At 48.7% G+C, this 16,498-nt stretch overlaps 1 protein-coding gene across 3 annotated transcripts; it reads left to right on the top strand.

Annotated features, from left to right (window-relative positions):
* The first annotated feature begins 8,747 nt into the window (after nucleotides 1-8,747).
* HMGB3 (high mobility group box 3) lies at nucleotides 8,748-15,198 on the top strand. Of its 3 annotated transcripts, none has more exons than XM_030448879.1 (5): nucleotides 8,748-8,841; nucleotides 11,648-11,804; nucleotides 12,345-12,484; nucleotides 13,006-13,180; nucleotides 13,693-15,198. In XM_030448879.1, the coding sequence occupies exons 2-5, from the start codon at nucleotides 11,655-11,657 to the stop codon at nucleotides 13,834-13,836; spliced, it is 609 nt and encodes a 202-aa protein (XP_030304739.1). In that variant the 5' UTR covers nucleotides 8,748-8,841; nucleotides 11,648-11,654; the 3' UTR covers nucleotides 13,837-15,198. The 3 variants fall into 3 exon arrangements, with proteins under 3 accessions (XP_030304739.1, XP_030304740.1, XP_030304738.1); XM_030448880.1 differs by lacking the exon at nucleotides 8,748-8,841 and adding an exon at nucleotides 9,698-9,785; XM_030448878.1 differs by lacking the exon at nucleotides 8,748-8,841 and adding an exon at nucleotides 10,393-10,508.
* The last annotated feature ends 1,300 nt before the right edge of the window (nucleotides 15,199-16,498 follow it).

Below are 16,498 nucleotides of genomic sequence, written 5' to 3'. Positions count from 1 at the left end.
ATGGTGAAGTGATAGCACCAAACCCATACCAAAAAGGAAACAGTATTTTCTGGACAGATTTATGAGTAGAAAAAACACATAGGGGACAGAGAGGTCACAGGAGGTGGAGGGGGGAGGCAAAGCCTAAAGGCTTTCCTGAGCCAGGGTTTCTCATTCTCTTTTTAAAGCCCTTGGAAGACTCACCTTGTGCACTGTCACTCTGGTGCTTTGGTTTTGGTTTTTTTTGTTTGGTTTTTTTTTTTGTTTTTTACAACCAATTAAATGTTTTCCTTAACGACAAATACTTATTACTTAGCAATTTTTCTCTTGCTTTTTGGGGGCCTATTTGCACATGGGCACTGTATTCATTTCCAAGCTTCCCAGTCAGTTTTGGAGATCTCGGGTCCCAGGGGTGCGGTGCAGGTCACAGATAAAACCACCTGTGTTGGGATCTGTGTTGCAGAACCCACACCCTCCATGCTTTTCCTGACAATTCAGGGAATGTTTAACCCCTCCTAAAGCCTGTTGTTCTTGCAAGGCTGGGCTCAGCCAAGGCTCTCCTTGTTTCCTTACATCCAGACTTTTCCCCGGGCTCGGGATGCGGCAGGCAGAGCCGGGGCTGCACCGGGACCTCCGGAGGCTCCTGCCCCGCAGCGTGACCGGGGCGGGGAGAGACCCGCGGCTGCTTTACAGCATCCTGCCGGGAAAACCTGTTCCTTCTCCTCCTCAGCCAAGGACTTTTGTCCCTGTCTCAGTGACACAGGCATCTGGAGACAGGCAGCCTGTCTTTTAAAGTTAAGAACCATGGCCAGACCCAAAGCTTCGCTCAGAAAAGTGTGGTTGAAGTAGTGTAGTGGCAAGATTGTGCTGGTTGCAGAAAATTCTCCTCTTTCATCCATCTGAAAGTGAGTATTGTAATCTTGTCTGTGTGCCAGGTGCTGCCCCAGTCCTGTTTTGAAGTGTGGATGGTGGCAGGATGGCCAAAAAGGAAAGGACCAGCACTTGTGTTCAGATACTGCTGAATACAAGGGGTAGCTGTGGTTTTGGGAAGTTATTTGAAAGCAACTATGACTACAGCAGCATTTCAGGACTGTGAAATCCTCTGGCAGCTTTCTTGTCATAGCACCAGCCCTTCTGATTGCTTCAGTCAGTGTCACTTCAGTGGTGTCTGAACTACACCTTAGCAGTATCATCACCAGCTTCTTTCTAATGTGGGGTCATGCCTGCCCTGATACCTGGTCTTTTCCTGGACTGCTGTGAGGTTGTAATTGCATTGGATTCCTAATAGAGTTTCCTGGTCTGCTGTCACAGCGTGACTGCAAGAACTTGTGTTGCATTGAATGTGGTCTTGATTACTTGCCAATTAAAGTACGAGGAAAACACTTACAATCTTCTCCTTTAAAATTACATCTAGATTTCATCTCCTCAGAAGGCTATGGGAAACCTGAAGAGGTTGTTTCCAGTTGTCCTGTCTTTTCTCTTCTTACTATTTGGCATGGTGAGGTAGGCAGATAAATGCTTTTTCTCTCTTTTCTCTTCTCTTCTCTTCTCTTCTCTCTTCTCTTCTCTTCTCTTCTCTTTCTTCTCTTCCTTCTCTTCTCTTCTCTTCTCTTCTCTTCTCTTCTCTTCTCTTCTCTTCTCTTCTCTTCTCTTCTCTCTCTTTTCTTTTCTTTTCTTTCTTTTCTTTTCTTTTCTTTTCTTTCTTTTCTTTTCTTTTCTTTTCTTTTCTTTTCTTTTCTTTTCTTTCCTTTCCTTTCCTTTCCTTTCCTTTCTTCTTTCCTTTCCTTTCCTTTCCTTTCCTTTCCTTTCCTTTCCTTTCCTTTCCTTTCCTTTTCTTTTCTTTTCTTTTCTTTTCTTTTCTTTTCTTTTCTTTTCTTTTCTTTTCTTTTCTTTCCTTTCCTTTCCTTTCCTTTCCTTTCCTTTCCTTTCCTTTCCTTTCCTTTCCTTTCCTTTCCTTTCCTTTCCTTTCCTTCCTTTCCTTTCCTTTCCTTTCCTTTCCTTTCCTTTCCTTTCCTTTCCTTTCCTTCCTTTCCTTTCCTTTCCTTTCCTTTCCTTTCCCTTCCCTTCCCTTCCCTTCCCTTCCCTTCCCTTCCCTTCCCTCCAGATTTATATTTTTTGCCTGCAGAACAGAAGTGCCCCTCTGAAGTTGTATTTTGCTCCTATGCTTCCTTGGATGTACAAGGTTTTGGGGTCGTGCCTTTTTAAAAGAGGATACCCGAAAAGCAGATGGTCCTGTGGTCACTGAGCATGGAAGGGGGTGCCTGAAGAGAGTGTGTTTTGTGTTGTGTCAGGAAGGGTGTGTAAGATGAGGGAGTGGGGATGAGCTGGGCATGGAAGGAGAGAGTACATGGGGGACACAGGATTTCCAGGAGTCTGGTAGTGTAGGAGGTGATGTGCTGTGGGGGCAAATCTTTTGGAGCAGGTGTGCAGGGGCAAAGTGTCTGCCTGCCCCTCCAGGCAGCTTGGCAGGGTGTGCTGGGAATCAGCCAGGGCTGAGGTGTGAAGGGAAGCAAAAACAGGAAAGGGAGAAGGAAGAGGAAGAAAGAAAGAAAGAAAGAAAGAAAGAAAGAAGAAGCCAAGAGGAGTAGAGACAACGTGAGAAGGCGTGGGGGGATCCCACCTGTGAAGGTTACTGGGAGTTTCTGTTTATCTTGCCTGTAGTTGTACTGAAAGGAGATTTTGAACTGCTGCCTAATATGACTGTCAATTATTTTAACTTGTGTTTCTCACCTCAGTCCCCATGAAGTGCATCTGACAATAATTAATTTTGTGTGTGCAACTGGGAGCGTATTCTGCTCCTGCAGAGGTGTCAGCTTAATGGGATATGGCTACAGGGGATAACAGGCTGTGCCACCCCATTAGGGGATTTTGGGGGGGGTCACCTGTTTGTCTGGGCTAATATTTTAATTCTTGGAACATTAGGTTTCCCATAGTTGAATTGGGATCAGATTAACCTCTGTCTTTCTGAACCTGCAGGCTGGCAAGCTTCTTAAACAGGATTACTAATTTTATTTTCTACTTTCAGCATATATTTAAGAGAACTCTTTTTGTTTTGTAGGTTAAAGAGGAAATAATATCACTGGCTGAGATCCCAGTGAGCAATTACAAATATTTTACAATAGTTGCAGGACTTGGAATTCAGCCTCAGGCTGTGGGCATCAGAAAATCCATGCGTGGAAATCCCACGTGTTGTAAGAATGGGGAGGTTTCATATGAAGACATTCCTCCTCAGCTTTAATCAAGCCAAACTCGTGATTAAAAATAAATTAAAAAAAAAAAAAAAAAAGAAAAAAGAAAAAAAAGAGCTCTTGCAAATCAGCCCTCTTCAAACAGCTTTTGATTATGCCAGTGAGAGAAGGGTTAACTGAGCCTCTTTGTCTCTATTGCATGTTAACACAGAAGGTCAGTGATGGGAGAAGCAAGGTCCAAAGTGAAGGCTTTTGAGGCAGCCCCTAACCAGCCTAATGAATATGCTGTTGGGATGAACAGGTCATTTCACACTTTTCTTGTTGCTATTGTCCATCCAACCCTAAATGTCAATGCTGTCACTCTGATAGGCTGGTTCTGCTTAAAAAGGTTTCCTGGCTTTGTTAGATTCCTAGGAGCAATTTCCCCCTGCCCTTATTCCTAATTGCTGGCAGAGATGGATTTATATCAGCCTTTTCATTTGGGTCAAGTCTCCACTAGAGAATTTTTGCCAGTGGGTGAGGTTTGTGAAGAGATGGGATCCAGGCACAAGTGGAAGCACCAAATGCAGCTGGAGTTGTACTGCTGGGACTGAACTTGCAGCCCCCAGTGGAATCCCTGGCTTTGCTATGGGCAGGGTGTTCAATCTGACAAGATGCTGGGGGTGCTGCAGTTCATGGAATGTCAGGGCCATTTCACAGAGCTGCCCTGCTGGAGCTCAGCTGCCTCTGAACCAGCCAAGCCCAGGGTGGTCCTGGCCTTGGGGAAGGGCTGGGAGTGGGGCTGGTGGAAGGGACCCTTCTGCTGGCACTTGGCTTGTAGCTGGTGCTTTGTGGCAGAAGTGGGCAGCCCCCTTTCTGGTGTTCCTACCTGGGCCTTGAGCACATCTCCAGTGTGCTGATGTTGGATGTCCAGGTTGCTTGAAAAAAAACCTTCCATGATGACTGAGTTCTGTATCTGTGATACCTGAATTTTTAACAGAAATATTTCCCTGCATTTCCTTACCCAGCGAACAGCAAACATTTCTTTTTGGAAGACTTCTACTTTTCCCATGACCTACAGCATTCTGTGGCCCTGAAGGCCTCAGAAAATGGATTCTTAGCTCAGGAGGACTGCAGGCAGATGGCTCCAGGCTTTCCAGTGAGATGTCTTGATGCCTCCCACACTCCTTACCTCAAATGGACTCCCCAGTGCAGTGGTCAGGAGCACAACAACATGGGTGCTCCTAATTTAACCACACAGGCACAGGGTCAACATATCCCAAAGCTGGGTAAAGGACGTGGCAGTAGTGCCCAATCTCTCATTGCAGTTATTTGTCCCCAGAGACTCTCTTGGCTTTGGTATCTGCACCAGCTGGTGGAGAGAAAGGTGGAAAATAAAGGCTGATGGGATGAAATAACACATCTCCAAGTGTGGATGCTGCAGACCAGAAGAACTTGTGTGGCTACTCCCAGCAATGTCGCTGAATCCGAGCCCAAGAAGTAAAGAAATTTCTTTGGCAATGTACTGAGTATCTGAGCTGTCCTTTCAAATGGGATTTAGGTAACTGTTTTGTGCCTTCTGAAAAAAGGATCATGCGTGTTTGGGAAGCTGTTCCTAGCTCATTTTGGGGATATCCTTGCACTGAAGACCCTAGTCATTTTTTGTGACTTGCTTCTAGTTCACTGAGATGCTTTGGAATTTCAGTGTGTGAATTCATACCAACCTCTCCCCAGCTATTGGTAGGGGATGCTGCCCACGATCAAGATAGAGAGTGTTGTGCTTGCTGTGTAGGCTGACCAGTATTGGAAAAACTCAGTGAGGACACAACATCAATTCAAATCAACTGTTTAGCTGAAAAAATCCCAAGTGCTGAGCAAATGCAGAGTGAAACCAGCAAGAGTTCAAAGGCAAGTTAATGTCAGAATAACTTCCTATATCAAGAGAACCTGGATTTAGACTTGGAAGCTTTTTAAAAGTCTTGAGGATGAATATTTTACACACAGTTGTTGTCCTCCAGTTCCCTCTAAGGCATTTATGGTGTCCCAGATGGGAAGGAGATGGTCAAGGCACATGGTGAGAATGTCTGGATGAGCTGCTCAGTGGTGGTGAGGATGCAGTTTCCTGACTGCACCCATCATACAATGTTCCACAAAGATCTGGTATAGCTCTCTCTGGTCCTTTTAAGCACTTCTGATTTCTGAACACCTTAAATACATCCTGGGTCTTATTTTGCCAGTCATCTGGCACAACTGGATCAGAACAGACCCCACAAGCTGTCACTAGTGTTCTGATGAGATCTAGCTCACAGCTGAAAACCAGGGGAACTTACTCTAAACCTCAGGGAATTCTAGGAAGCAGAAGAAGGCTTTTCATTTGTAATTGCAGATGAATCAGGAATTTCCTGAATTGCTGATTTGAATCCATTTGACCTGGAGCCTCTTTGGTGGCTCCAGATATTTTTTCACAGGAGCCTCCCTGTTCCATCAGCTCTAGCTGAAGAGGAGACACCATTACACCTTGGCAGGTAATGACATCCCCTCAGCTGTTTGCATCTCTGCCATGTCCTGGACAGTACCAATATGATCGAAATGGACCAGAAGCCTTAGTTGTTTGGCAGCTCTACCTGGGGTAGGACTTTGTGGTAGATCTTCAGCAACAAGCTACTGCACGTAATCGAAGCTGCCTGCTTGTTATGAGACCTTGAACCATATTTTATGCCTTGGGCCTTGTATTCAAGATATTACCTGGCTTGAGTCCCACCTGTGGGATGGAAGGTATGGCTGACAGTTGCCTAAAAACGTTGGATGTGTTTGCAAAATAAATCTCTCCTGTAGCAACCATGACAAGGATCAGATCAGAACTTCCTGAAGGGACTGTACCAGAGCACTGAGCTCTCCTTGCCATGAACCAAGCATCCTAACATTTGTTTTTTAGTTTTTGTTTTCTTCTCATCCTTCCTATAGCATAAATACACAGTGATCTGCAACAGTAAAACAAACAAACCAAGCTCCTAAACTCTGCCAGCCCTACACTGATTAGGAGTGCTTCCCACTCCTACTTGCACCCTTCTGCCCTCACCTCCTTTGCCTCACCTCTTGTACCCACTCTGTGATACACTGGCCGAGCCCACTAATCCAGCAGTAAACTAACCTAGCAAAAAAGGAGGTTGAATTTAGGGCTTTGTTTATTTTCTATCAGCTTTGTGAGCTGCCTTGGCTGCTGGAGGGGTCAGGTGAAGGCCAGAGCTGGGGGTGAGAGGAAGCGGAATTGTGTGATGTGGAAGAGGCTGCAGCAAAAGGCTGGATTTGCTCAGCCAACTTCCTAAGCTGGTTTCTTGGTGCACTGCAGGAAAGTGCTCAGACGTGGGGACCAGGGCAGAGGACACCACAGGAGCCTTTATTCCAGCAGTGGCAGTTCTAGGGGTGAGTAGAAGCTTTCTCTATGGGGCTTATGTTCACCCCATTCCTACTCAGCCCTCTGCTGCTTTCAAAACCATGCTGTGAATGCTGGGACAAAACAGCCACCCCAGCTGTCTCTCAGCTACTAAAATGCCTCCTTTACCCCTTGTCCAGCTCTCAAAGCTTTCCTGGCCTTCCTAGAACATGCATCTTAGGGAATGTTTCCCTTGGTCTGAGAGACATGGGAAGGATGCTCTGGAGGTGACTGGCAGGGCTGTGGATTTGCTGCCAGGTGCCTGTCCTAAGCAAGCCTGTCCATCAGGGCTGCCACCCCTTGCCTCTGTAATGCTCCTAGCCTGGGGTGATCTGTGGGGTGAGATTGTCATTCAAAGAAGAAAGTGTTTCAGAGCAAAAAAATGTGCAGCTCCAGAGCCAAAAGAAAAAACTCCAAAAACCTTAATTATTCAACTAGTTTGAAACACTTTAAAGTATCCCTAAAAATAGGTGAGAGGGATGTTTGTCAGCTACAAAGAGATTATCCTGCAATAGTATTGCTTGTCTTATTTATGATGATGCTACAGAATACAGTCCCTCAGGTAGCCTCATTAATGTTTATGAATGAACCCCTTGTTTTATGCTTTTGGTTTTAGAAGGCAGAAATAGGGCGAGAAGCTAGTGAGACTGGTTTTACTGTATATGCCTTGAAAAGCCCAAGGGCACAGGTTTAAGGTCTCTATAAGACTTCCTGGCTTTTGTGTATGGATGGCAATAGGATCTGGGCACTCAGGAGACCAGCTGAGAAGCTGTACCCTGAGGGATAAACCCAGGCAGGACTTTGGCTAAAATTCTGAGTGAAATTCCACACGGTGGATCTGTCAGCAGGAGGTTTGCACTCCTGGATGGCTCATCAGTCTTGTTTTGATCTCTTCGGGCAAGGGCAGCCTGGGGACCACATGTTGTCACAGCCTCCCTGGTGTCTGTACCCCTGCTGCCTGCCAGCATCCCAGCCCAGGGCGGGGGCTCCTTTTCCCTATCTGCTCCTCCAAGAGGACAACAGTTTCTTCTGGCTATCTTAAAAGGGTGGCAGTTACACCCAGCCCATAACAGTACGTGGTGGTTTATGAGTCTTACTGCTCCAGCCTTAAAATAACAGCTCTTTTCCCCCAGCTAACTAACAATTGTGGTCAGCCACTAATACCAGTTTAACCATTCCGTGGCTGCCCTGTACCAAGGAGCTCTTCCAAGGGAAGCCCTTGGTCCCCGAACCAGGCTGGGTGGCTGGCAGCCAGAAGGGCTTGTTTACAGATTTCCTTGTACACAACCAGCCTCTCTATAGCAACAACCGAATCCTAGAAAGTTAATACCAAACGGGCTCCGGAAGTAGGTTGGAAATAGTAATTTCGGTCGGTTTTTGGTGTTTTCTTTGATGAATGAATGAATGAGCAAAACTCTCTGGTCCCTCCACCCCAAGGAGCAGGCAGTGTCTTGCTCTTTAATTGCTTTTTCATCCATCGTGTGCTGTGAGTGTCCACGGAGTTTATTTTGGGCTTGCTTCCCTCCCTGTTCTCTACAGTAGTAACCACTGTGTGAACAGTGACATTGGAATCGGGCCCTTAAGGCTTTAGGGCAGAAATCAGCAATAAAGGGATACTGTAGACCGTGGGTTCCCCCCCTGCCCCAGAAGGCGGCCCGTGGGTGTCCCTTGTCCCGTGGCTGCGCGTCCCCGGGGGGAGGCATCTTCTCATTCCCCCCCTCCCCCCATACTCTCTTAAGGCATCTCATCTTCGACAGGGCAAAGCGCGGAGCCTCCTTTTGCCGCCGCACATCTCCGCGGGGCGCCGAGCAGCGACTCCGCAGCCGGCCCCGGCTCGTTCCGCTGTGAACGGGGCAATCCCCCCCGAGTAGCCCCTCAACACAGGGCGGAAAGGAAGAGGAGGGGTGGTGGGGGGAGAGGGGGCAGCTCCCGGGCGCGGATGTTCCGCGGGTCGCGCAGGGGGTGCGGATGCGCGCCAACTTTTCCCTCCGCGGGCGCGCGCCGGCGAGCTGCTCCCCTTTCCCCGGCGGGCGCTGGTTTTGAATGAATGACCTCACCCGCGCCCGCCAACCGCCGGGCGGCCGCGCTTAATTATTCATGAGGCGCCGCGCCAATGAGCGGGCGAGGAGGTTGTTTTAAACGGCAGAGCCCCGCAGCCAATCAGGCCGCTCTCGTAGGCAGCCAACGCGAGGCTGAGCCGCGCCGAGCCCCGCGTCGTGCCCTGCGCTCCAGCTCCTGTCCACACTACCGCGAACAATACAGGTACGTGCAGCCCCGCCGCAACTTTTCGGGGGGCGGCTGCCCCCTGCCCGCCCCGCCGCCGCCCCGCCCTGCCCCCGCGCCTTCGCCCCTTTGCTTTGCCTGCCCTGGGATTTTTTTTTTTTTTTTTTTTTACTACTATTAATTTTTTTTTTTCGGTTTCTGTTCCTTCCTTCTTCCGAGTTTTTTTTTTTTTTAATTAAAAAAAAAAAAAATGGAAAAAATCACCCAAAACTTTTTTTCCCCCCCCCCCCACCCTCCCTAAGCTCGCACGGGAATCGGCGGTACCGGGGCAGATGCTGCGCGCAGCTGGCGGGGCGGGGGGGCAGCGGGCGAGGCGCAGCGTTTGCCCCCCATCCTTCTCCCCTGTCCAGCCGGGAGCCCCCCTGGCGCGGAGGGGCTACCTGTCCCCGGTGCAGCCCGATTTCTCCGCGCCCGGCTCCCGTGCCGCCGAGAGTAATATGGCTGGTGCAGCAACTACACCGGGACTAACTCTTCTCCCCCGCATGGGCAGGGATTTTTCTCTGCCGCCTCCTAATGTCGCACGGCAAAACACGCGGCGCCCTCGGCTTTTATTTGCCCCCTTCCCCCGGGTGGGCTCGGTGGGGCTGGCGGCGGTGGGAAAGTTGTTGGCTGTACGCAATGCCGTGCCCGCTGTTTATTCTGCATTAATATGGCTGTCGCTTTAGCATCTGACAGGGATAAACCCTGCGCGCTGCGCCCGTCTGTCCCGGCGAAGCAGTTTTTTTCTCGCCGCCGCCGCTTCCAAACTCCCCCGATCCTTTCGCCTCTGCCTACGCTGCTCTTCCCCTGCCCGGGAAGGTGTCTTCGGCGGGGCTGCGTCCTCGGCGAGGCCCCGCATCCCCTCTTCCCCGCGCCGCGCCGCCCGTGCTGTGGGCATTAATATGGCTGGCGCTGGAGAGCCCCGGCGAAGGGAAGAAAGACGTGTAAGCGGCATAGGGATGGGGAGGGGGATCGCGGCGGGGGAAATCTCCTTCCCGGCGCCCCGCAGGGGGCTCAAACCTTTCGCTTTCGCCCCGGCTTCTCTCTCCCCACCGCCCCGCGCCCTCGGCCGGGCGCCGGGGGGGCCGCCCCGGGGCTCTCCGCACTCTTTTTCTGGCGGCGCGGAGGAGCGTAGCGGCGGCGATAATGGCTGCACGGGAGCCTTTGTTAGAGAGCGCTGCGCTAGGCAGGGGCCGGGGGGGGGTGTGGGGGGGAGGACGCCTCCCGCCCGCGCCCCGGCCCCGCCGCCCCCGCCGCCCGACGGGGGGCCGAGCGGGGAGCCCCTCGGCGGCGGGGGCGGCGTTTTGGCGGGGCCGGCGGCCGGGGGCGGCGGGCGCGGGGGCCGAGCGCGGCGGAGGGGGAGCGCGGCTTTGTTCGGCGGCGCGGCGGCGGCGCTGGGAGAAGCCATCTTAGCGAGCGGGGCCGGCCCTGGGCGCGGAGTGCGGCCGCCGCCGCCGCTCCCGCTGCCGCTCGTACCGGGCCGCCTGGGGCCGGGCCGGCGCCCCCGGCCGCCGCCCGGCCCCCCGGCGCCCCTCGCCCGCCGCCCCTTCGCATTTCAGGGGCACTTTCTTTCATCAGGAAGCATTTCACAAAATGGAAGATGAATTATTGGCGTCTGGCGGAGCTGCCGCTGCCCTCTCCTCCCGCCGGCCCCGGCCCCGCCGCAGGTGCCCGCGCCCCGCGCCGCGGAGCCCGGCCGCCGCCGTGACCTTGGGGGGGAGAAGATGGCGGGAGGGGAAGGGAGCGGAGCCGAGCCGGGCCGGGCTGGGCTGGGCTGGGCTAGCCACGGCGGGCCGCTTGTCCCAACTTCGGGAGCAGGCGGCAGCCCCGGCCCCGCACCGCGCTCATATCCTCCCGCCTTGTCCCCCCGGTCCGCGGGAGCGGAGGCTCCGAGGCGGGAGCCGGAATCCCGGCGGGCCCGGGAGAGGGCGGCTTGAAGCCACTTTTGCTGCGCATGGGGGTTAACGGGCACAATTAAATATTAACGTTGCGCCAATAAAAATTAAATTTTTAAACACTTGAGAAACTGTAAATAGGAAATATTGCTGCGGGATTTTTTTTTTTTAATTTTTTTTTTTTTTGAGGTAGAGGAAAACTGCGGAAGAGTGGGAAAGAAATACAACCCAAAAGTTAGCATCGTCCTCTGGGTGCCTTGCTAATCACATCTTTGCGCTGACCACTACACCTCTGAACATGTCACTTGGTGGAGCAAGAGCAAGTGCTGCTCACTTCACACAGCTCCAGTTGTGTTTAAAATTAGCCTTTATTTGCACACCTTCTTACATGTAAAAGGTTATTGGACTTTCACGGGGGATAATCTGTCCTGCCTTTCTGCCTGGACAGCAGCTGCTCACACGTGAACTCCAGTTACTATAAGGATAAGTAAGAGCCTGGCATTACACATGCCACTCGGGCCCCAGCATGGTAGCCAACTAAAACATTTTGTATTAGTTCATATATAACTCATAAGGGGTAGGAATTGGGTGTATTTAATAGTCTGTCTCCAGTCTTAGGACATGATGTAAATATATATCAATGTAAAACAGTGGCCAGTTTCACTTGGCTCAAGCCTGCAGCCTAAGTGTCAAGGAAGCATAATTTAAGTCTCTTTACTGAGGATGGTAATAGTTGTGTGGGGGTAGAAGGGAATGTGTTACTGATGGGACATCACTTTGGAGAATGGTCTGGTGTGCAGATAGATATGTGTAGATATAAATATACACATACTATGTATGTATAAATGTGCATACGTGCTCATCCACAGATGCATTCACTTTTTTTTCCCCATTTTCCCTCTTCCCTACAGAGTCAACATGGCTAAAGGTGATCCGAAGAAGCCCAAGGGCAAGATGTCTGCCTATGCCTTCTTTGTGCAGACGTGCCGTGAGGAACATAAGAAAAAGAACCCAGAGGTTCCAGTCAACTTTGCAGAGTTTTCCAAGAAGTGCTCAGAGAGGTGGAAGGTACAAAAATCTTTTATTTCCTAAAGGGATAACTTCCCATCGTAGTGCTAGGATGACACGTGTGTGTCTGAACATGAAGGGACCTGGTGCTGGTTTGGTCTGTGTGCTGTTCTTGGCAAGGCATCCCAGCATGGATTGGGTTCTGCTGGTCCCTGTAACTGGGAAGATTCCAGCCCAGTGTATCTGCCCTGTTAGGTGCTTCCACTATGGCCTGGACTTTATTCCTGTTCTCAAGCAGGGCCCTTCAGTAGTCACCTCTCTCCAGTCCTGTGTCCTCAAGGAGAGCTCTGGCTGTGCTTGTCCCATTCCCATTGCTTCCCTCCTGCTGAATGCAGCAGTCAGCAGTACAGGACCTTCGTCCCCAAGGTGGTCCAGTTAGAAAACAAACAAATTCTGAAACTCCCATATTGAGTCAGTATGGCTTGGCTTGTTTACTTAAAGTTTGCCAGCTATTAAACAGTTGGGTAATCAAAGGTTGGGTGTCTTTTTTTTTTTTTGTGTGTGTGTGTTTTTTGTTTTGGTTTTTTTTTTTCTTTTTAGACCATGTCAAGCAAGGAGAAGGCTAAATTTGATGAAATGGCAAAGGCTGACAAGGTACGATATGATAGAGAAATGAAGGACTACGGACCAGCTAAGGGTGGCAAGAAGAAGAAGGACCCCAATGCTCCAAAACGACCACCGTAAGTAACTTCCATGTGCTAAATACAAAAAATATTCTTGGTTTGGTGTCATGCCCTGTAAACCAGCTGACAGGTTTTTGTAAAAGAAGTAGATGGGGCATTGTGTTGGTGTAGAGTTATTGGTAAAGCTCATAGCTTGCTGATACTCTCTTGTAAACCTTCTAGGCAGCTTGTAATCTTGAGCATTTAGAGCATCACAGGAATTGTCAGTGCTTGGTACCCTCAGACTCATGGTGATGGAGGATGTGGAAATAAACAAGTCACAGAGAGACTTGTGTATCTGAGTTGGGGGGGATAGACAAGACTTGAATAAAAAAAGTGTTGGGGAAAGGTTGGAACTCTGGGCTTTAAAATCAAAATGTGTATGGGTGTTGTTGTGTGTTGGGTTTTGTTAAAAGTAAAAAGTGTTTCTGCTCATGGTGAGTGTGTGTGTGTGGGTATTGTGGGTGAGGAATGGAGGAAGGGCTGCTTCCTGGGTGAGCTGCTGCAGTACTGACTGTCCTCTGCTGCTTCTTCCCAAGGTCTGGCTTCTTCCTCTTCTGTTCGGAGTTCCGCCCCAAGATCAAGTCCACAAACCCTGGCATATCTATCGGGGATGTAGCAAAGAAACTGGGTGAAATGTGGAACAACCTCAGTGATGGTGAAAAGCAGCCTTATAATAACAAGGCAGCTAAACTGAAGGAGAAGTACGAGAAGGTAAGGCTAGTTTTCACTGGTGTCTCTTCCAGGCCAGCTCTTGTGTCAGTGTATTCATAGATACCAGCTAAGGTGGCCCCAGCATAGTGAGCACCTCCAGCTTCCAGACCTGTTCTTGCCCTGTGTCCTACGTAGCTGAATTTTGTGTGCTTTGGGCCAGATAACCATGGTGCAGATTCCAGGAGGGAGAGCTTTCCCCCCAGCTGTGTGCAGCAGCTGGTGTGGCTCCAGTTTGCTGTGCTGTGAAAGGAGCTTGGTCCTTTTAGCAGGAAACTTCTAAGAGATGGGTTCTCTTCTCCTCCTCAAAGAAATAACCACAAAGGCAGGTTCAGAGCCTCCCACCCAGAGGCTGTGAAGTACACTTAGGTGTCTGCATTCCTGTGTGCTGTAGGGCTGGCTGCCTCCCCTTTTGGGGCAGGGCAGTCCCTTTATGTTAACACCCGCTGCTGTACAAATGCTGTGTGTGTGTTTGCTGCTTAGAGCAAATTAAGAGGTCCCCTTGAACTTTGCAGGATGTTGCAGACTACAAGTCTAAAGGAAAGTTTGATGGCGCAAAGGGAGCAGCAACCAAAGCTGCTCGGAAAAAGGTAGAGGAAGAAGACGAAGAGGAGGAGGATGATGAAGAAGAGGAGGATGAAGATGATGATGATGAATAAAACTGTACAATACTTGTCTCCATGTGAATACCATAGAGTAGGGGAAACACCATAAATGAAGCACCTCTTATTTGAGATGGTGTCTCTTGCCCTTATTAGGCTTAATTAAAAAAAAAAAATTTGGATTCCGATCGCGTTGTAGTTTCTAAAAGTGCTCTAGAAATTGTAACTGGTTTACATGAAGTGGCCATGGGTGTAGTGAGCACCCTGAAACTGTATCAAAGTTGTACATATTTCCAAACATTTTTAAAATGAAAAGGCGCTCTAGTGTTCTCCTAACTCTGTGCACTTTGCTGTTGGTGTAACAAAGCATTTAAAAATGTTTCAAGCATTTTTTTAATTTGTAAGGTGGTGTTACTATATGGTTATTGGCTAGAAAATCCTGGGTTATAAACTGTACATATCTATAGTTTGTAAAAACTAGACAGATTCTTGTGGTACATGCTTAGAGTTATGATGCCTTAGAGGAGCAGTGATTACTGGGAAAGGCTCTACGTTCCCCGGGGTGCCATGGCCCAAAGCATGCACTGTGAGGGTAGATCTATTTACACTACAGTGGGCGTCCATTTAGCTTAAAGTTGTCTTTCTGTATATAGTGAAATAGCATTCTGCTGCCATTCTTAGTTGTGGAAGGGGGTTCAGCTGGCATGAGAAGTGTATGGATTTTTTTAGTTAAGTGCGGTAGTTTTTAAACTGAAACTGTAGACACCTCTTCATCGTCAACCAAGTGAAGAGCCAGTGCAGCAACTGAAGTTCAAAAACACTCTGTACTTAAAAACGAATTTGCAACGTTCTGTTTTTTTTGTATGTTTAGAATGCTGAAATGTTTTTGAAGCAAAATAAACAGTATTACATTTTTAAAACTGTTCTTGACAACACTCTAAATTTCTGGTTTAAAAGGATCTTAACAGCAAGAGGTTCATTTCGAAGTCTGTGGCATCCCTCAGGGCTGGTGACTTAGGAAACATTCTGACTCAAGGATTTAAAATAAATAAATAAATAAAAAAATAAATGGTGGCCAGCCAAAACTGGCTGAATTGAAAGAGATGGCTGCTCCAGCTAATATGCAATCCTAACTGTTTATGGCTGAGTGGCATAAGATGCTATGCAAGTTTGAACTTTATTACTTGAACTTGGGAGCCTAAATGAACATTCATGACGTAATTGTTTGTTTGTGTGTGTATATAGCAGCATTCAGAGATGCAGAGAAAGGTAGGTGGCTAGGAATGAGGCTGACACCATGGAATAAGTATAAAAGCATAGTTTGGATTTTTTTTTTTTTTTCCAGTTGTGTTGGGTAAATTTATAGCCCAAATGCATTGCTGTACATATTAAAATGTGCCTTTTTTGTCCTGTGTTAAACTGTTTCAGACTTGTGTTTTTTTCTAGCATCTTAATTCATGGCAGGAGCCAGGCACCTAGTCCCAACTCCCTGCTGGTGTAGGAGCAGGTGCTTTGTCTGTGTCCTTTCTCTGGAGATGCAAGTTGAGATACAGACTGGGTGCTGTGAGGTGGGTTGGGGGAGCAGTGCAGGTCTCTTCCCTGCATTGCAGTCTTGCTGTCTTGTGTGATTCCATGGATGTTTTGCAGCTCTTAGAAGGGAGAGGTAATACCTGGTCTCTAGCTGGCAACTTCAGCTTTGGTTTTTCCTTAGCACGGGAACCGCATGAACTTAGGAAAACCCCAAATACCCCCTTGCTGCCCTTGAATCCCCTCCTTGTGCTGGCCATAGGTAGCAGTCTGTTTGCTTGGCAGTGAGCAGGAGCTGGGGATGTGAGGATATTTGCATCTTTGACCTCCTGTTAGTGCAGGCTGCTGTGTGCAGCTGACTTAAGAGGAGGGGGTAGCTTACTCCTTGGTGCAAACTGTGAGTACAGGCTGCTGGCACTGCTGCCTTTGAGCCAAACTGCAGATGGAGGGCCAGGCTCACATTAGGCAGTGACTCCTCATGTGGGTGTGAATGCTTCGTTGCCTAATTGGGTAGCACATCTGGCTTGCTGCGTCTTCTCAGCACCCCTGGTGTCTTGGCAAAGCAGCCAGATCTAGTGCTGAGATGGACTAGAACCTGATGAAGCAAAACCAGGCAAAACTTGGTATCTGATGAAGTGAGCTAATAAACTTCTATGAAATGTAGCAACATGTGGCAACTTTTTTTTTTTTTTAAGGGCAAGTTACAGTTGGATTGCTTTGAAATATTTCCATAATTGCTTAATTGTGGCAATTCTTAATGTCTTCAGTGCACAAAAAACCAAGTTTAGAATTGGCCCTTATTTTGTGGGAAGTTGGATTTTCAAAGCCTCAATAAAGCTGCATCTGGAAAAGAAATATAGGTACTGTTATATTTGCTACCCTTTCTGTGTGTCTTGTTCTGGTGCAAGACAACTGGAGATTCCAGCACGTGGAAATTTGCTGAGGAAGTTTTGGAGCAGAAGAGAAAAGCAATGGCATCATTTCAAGAGCTGTAATACTGTTTCTATTGTCTAGTTGGCAAAATCTCCCCTTAGCCACATATGGGAATTAGTGTAGATCACTGCTGTGCACATCGAGCTTGGCTTTGAATTAACTGCTAGTGAGCTGAGCCCCTATTGATAGTATTGGCAAATAAGAACTAGAGCTGACAACTCTTTGTTTTCACTGTATTGGAAATCTATTGAGTTGCAGG

This window comes from Calypte anna, chromosome 4 (assembly GCF_003957555.1).
Source record: "Calypte anna isolate BGI_N300 chromosome 4, bCalAnn1_v1.p, whole genome shotgun sequence".
Taxonomy (NCBI): domain Eukaryota; kingdom Metazoa; phylum Chordata; class Aves; order Apodiformes; family Trochilidae; genus Calypte; species Calypte anna.
The sequence above is the reverse complement of the archived record's forward strand: the minus strand, read 5'-3'. Positions and strand labels throughout refer to the sequence as shown.

Excerpts from the sequence above, each read along its gene's own strand:
- HMGB3 (XM_030448878.1), top strand. The coding sequence starts at position 10,435 with ATGGAAGATGAATTATTGGCGTCTGGCGGAGCTGCCGCTGCCCTCTCC. Across the intron at positions 10,509-11,647 it reads CGGCCCCGGCCCCGCCGCAG|AGTCAACATGGCTAAAGGTG; the intron begins GTGCCCGCGCCC and ends TCTTCCCTACAG. Across the intron at positions 11,805-12,344 it reads AGTGCTCAGAGAGGTGGAAG|ACCATGTCAAGCAAGGAGAA; the intron begins GTACAAAAATCT and ends TTTTCTTTTTAG.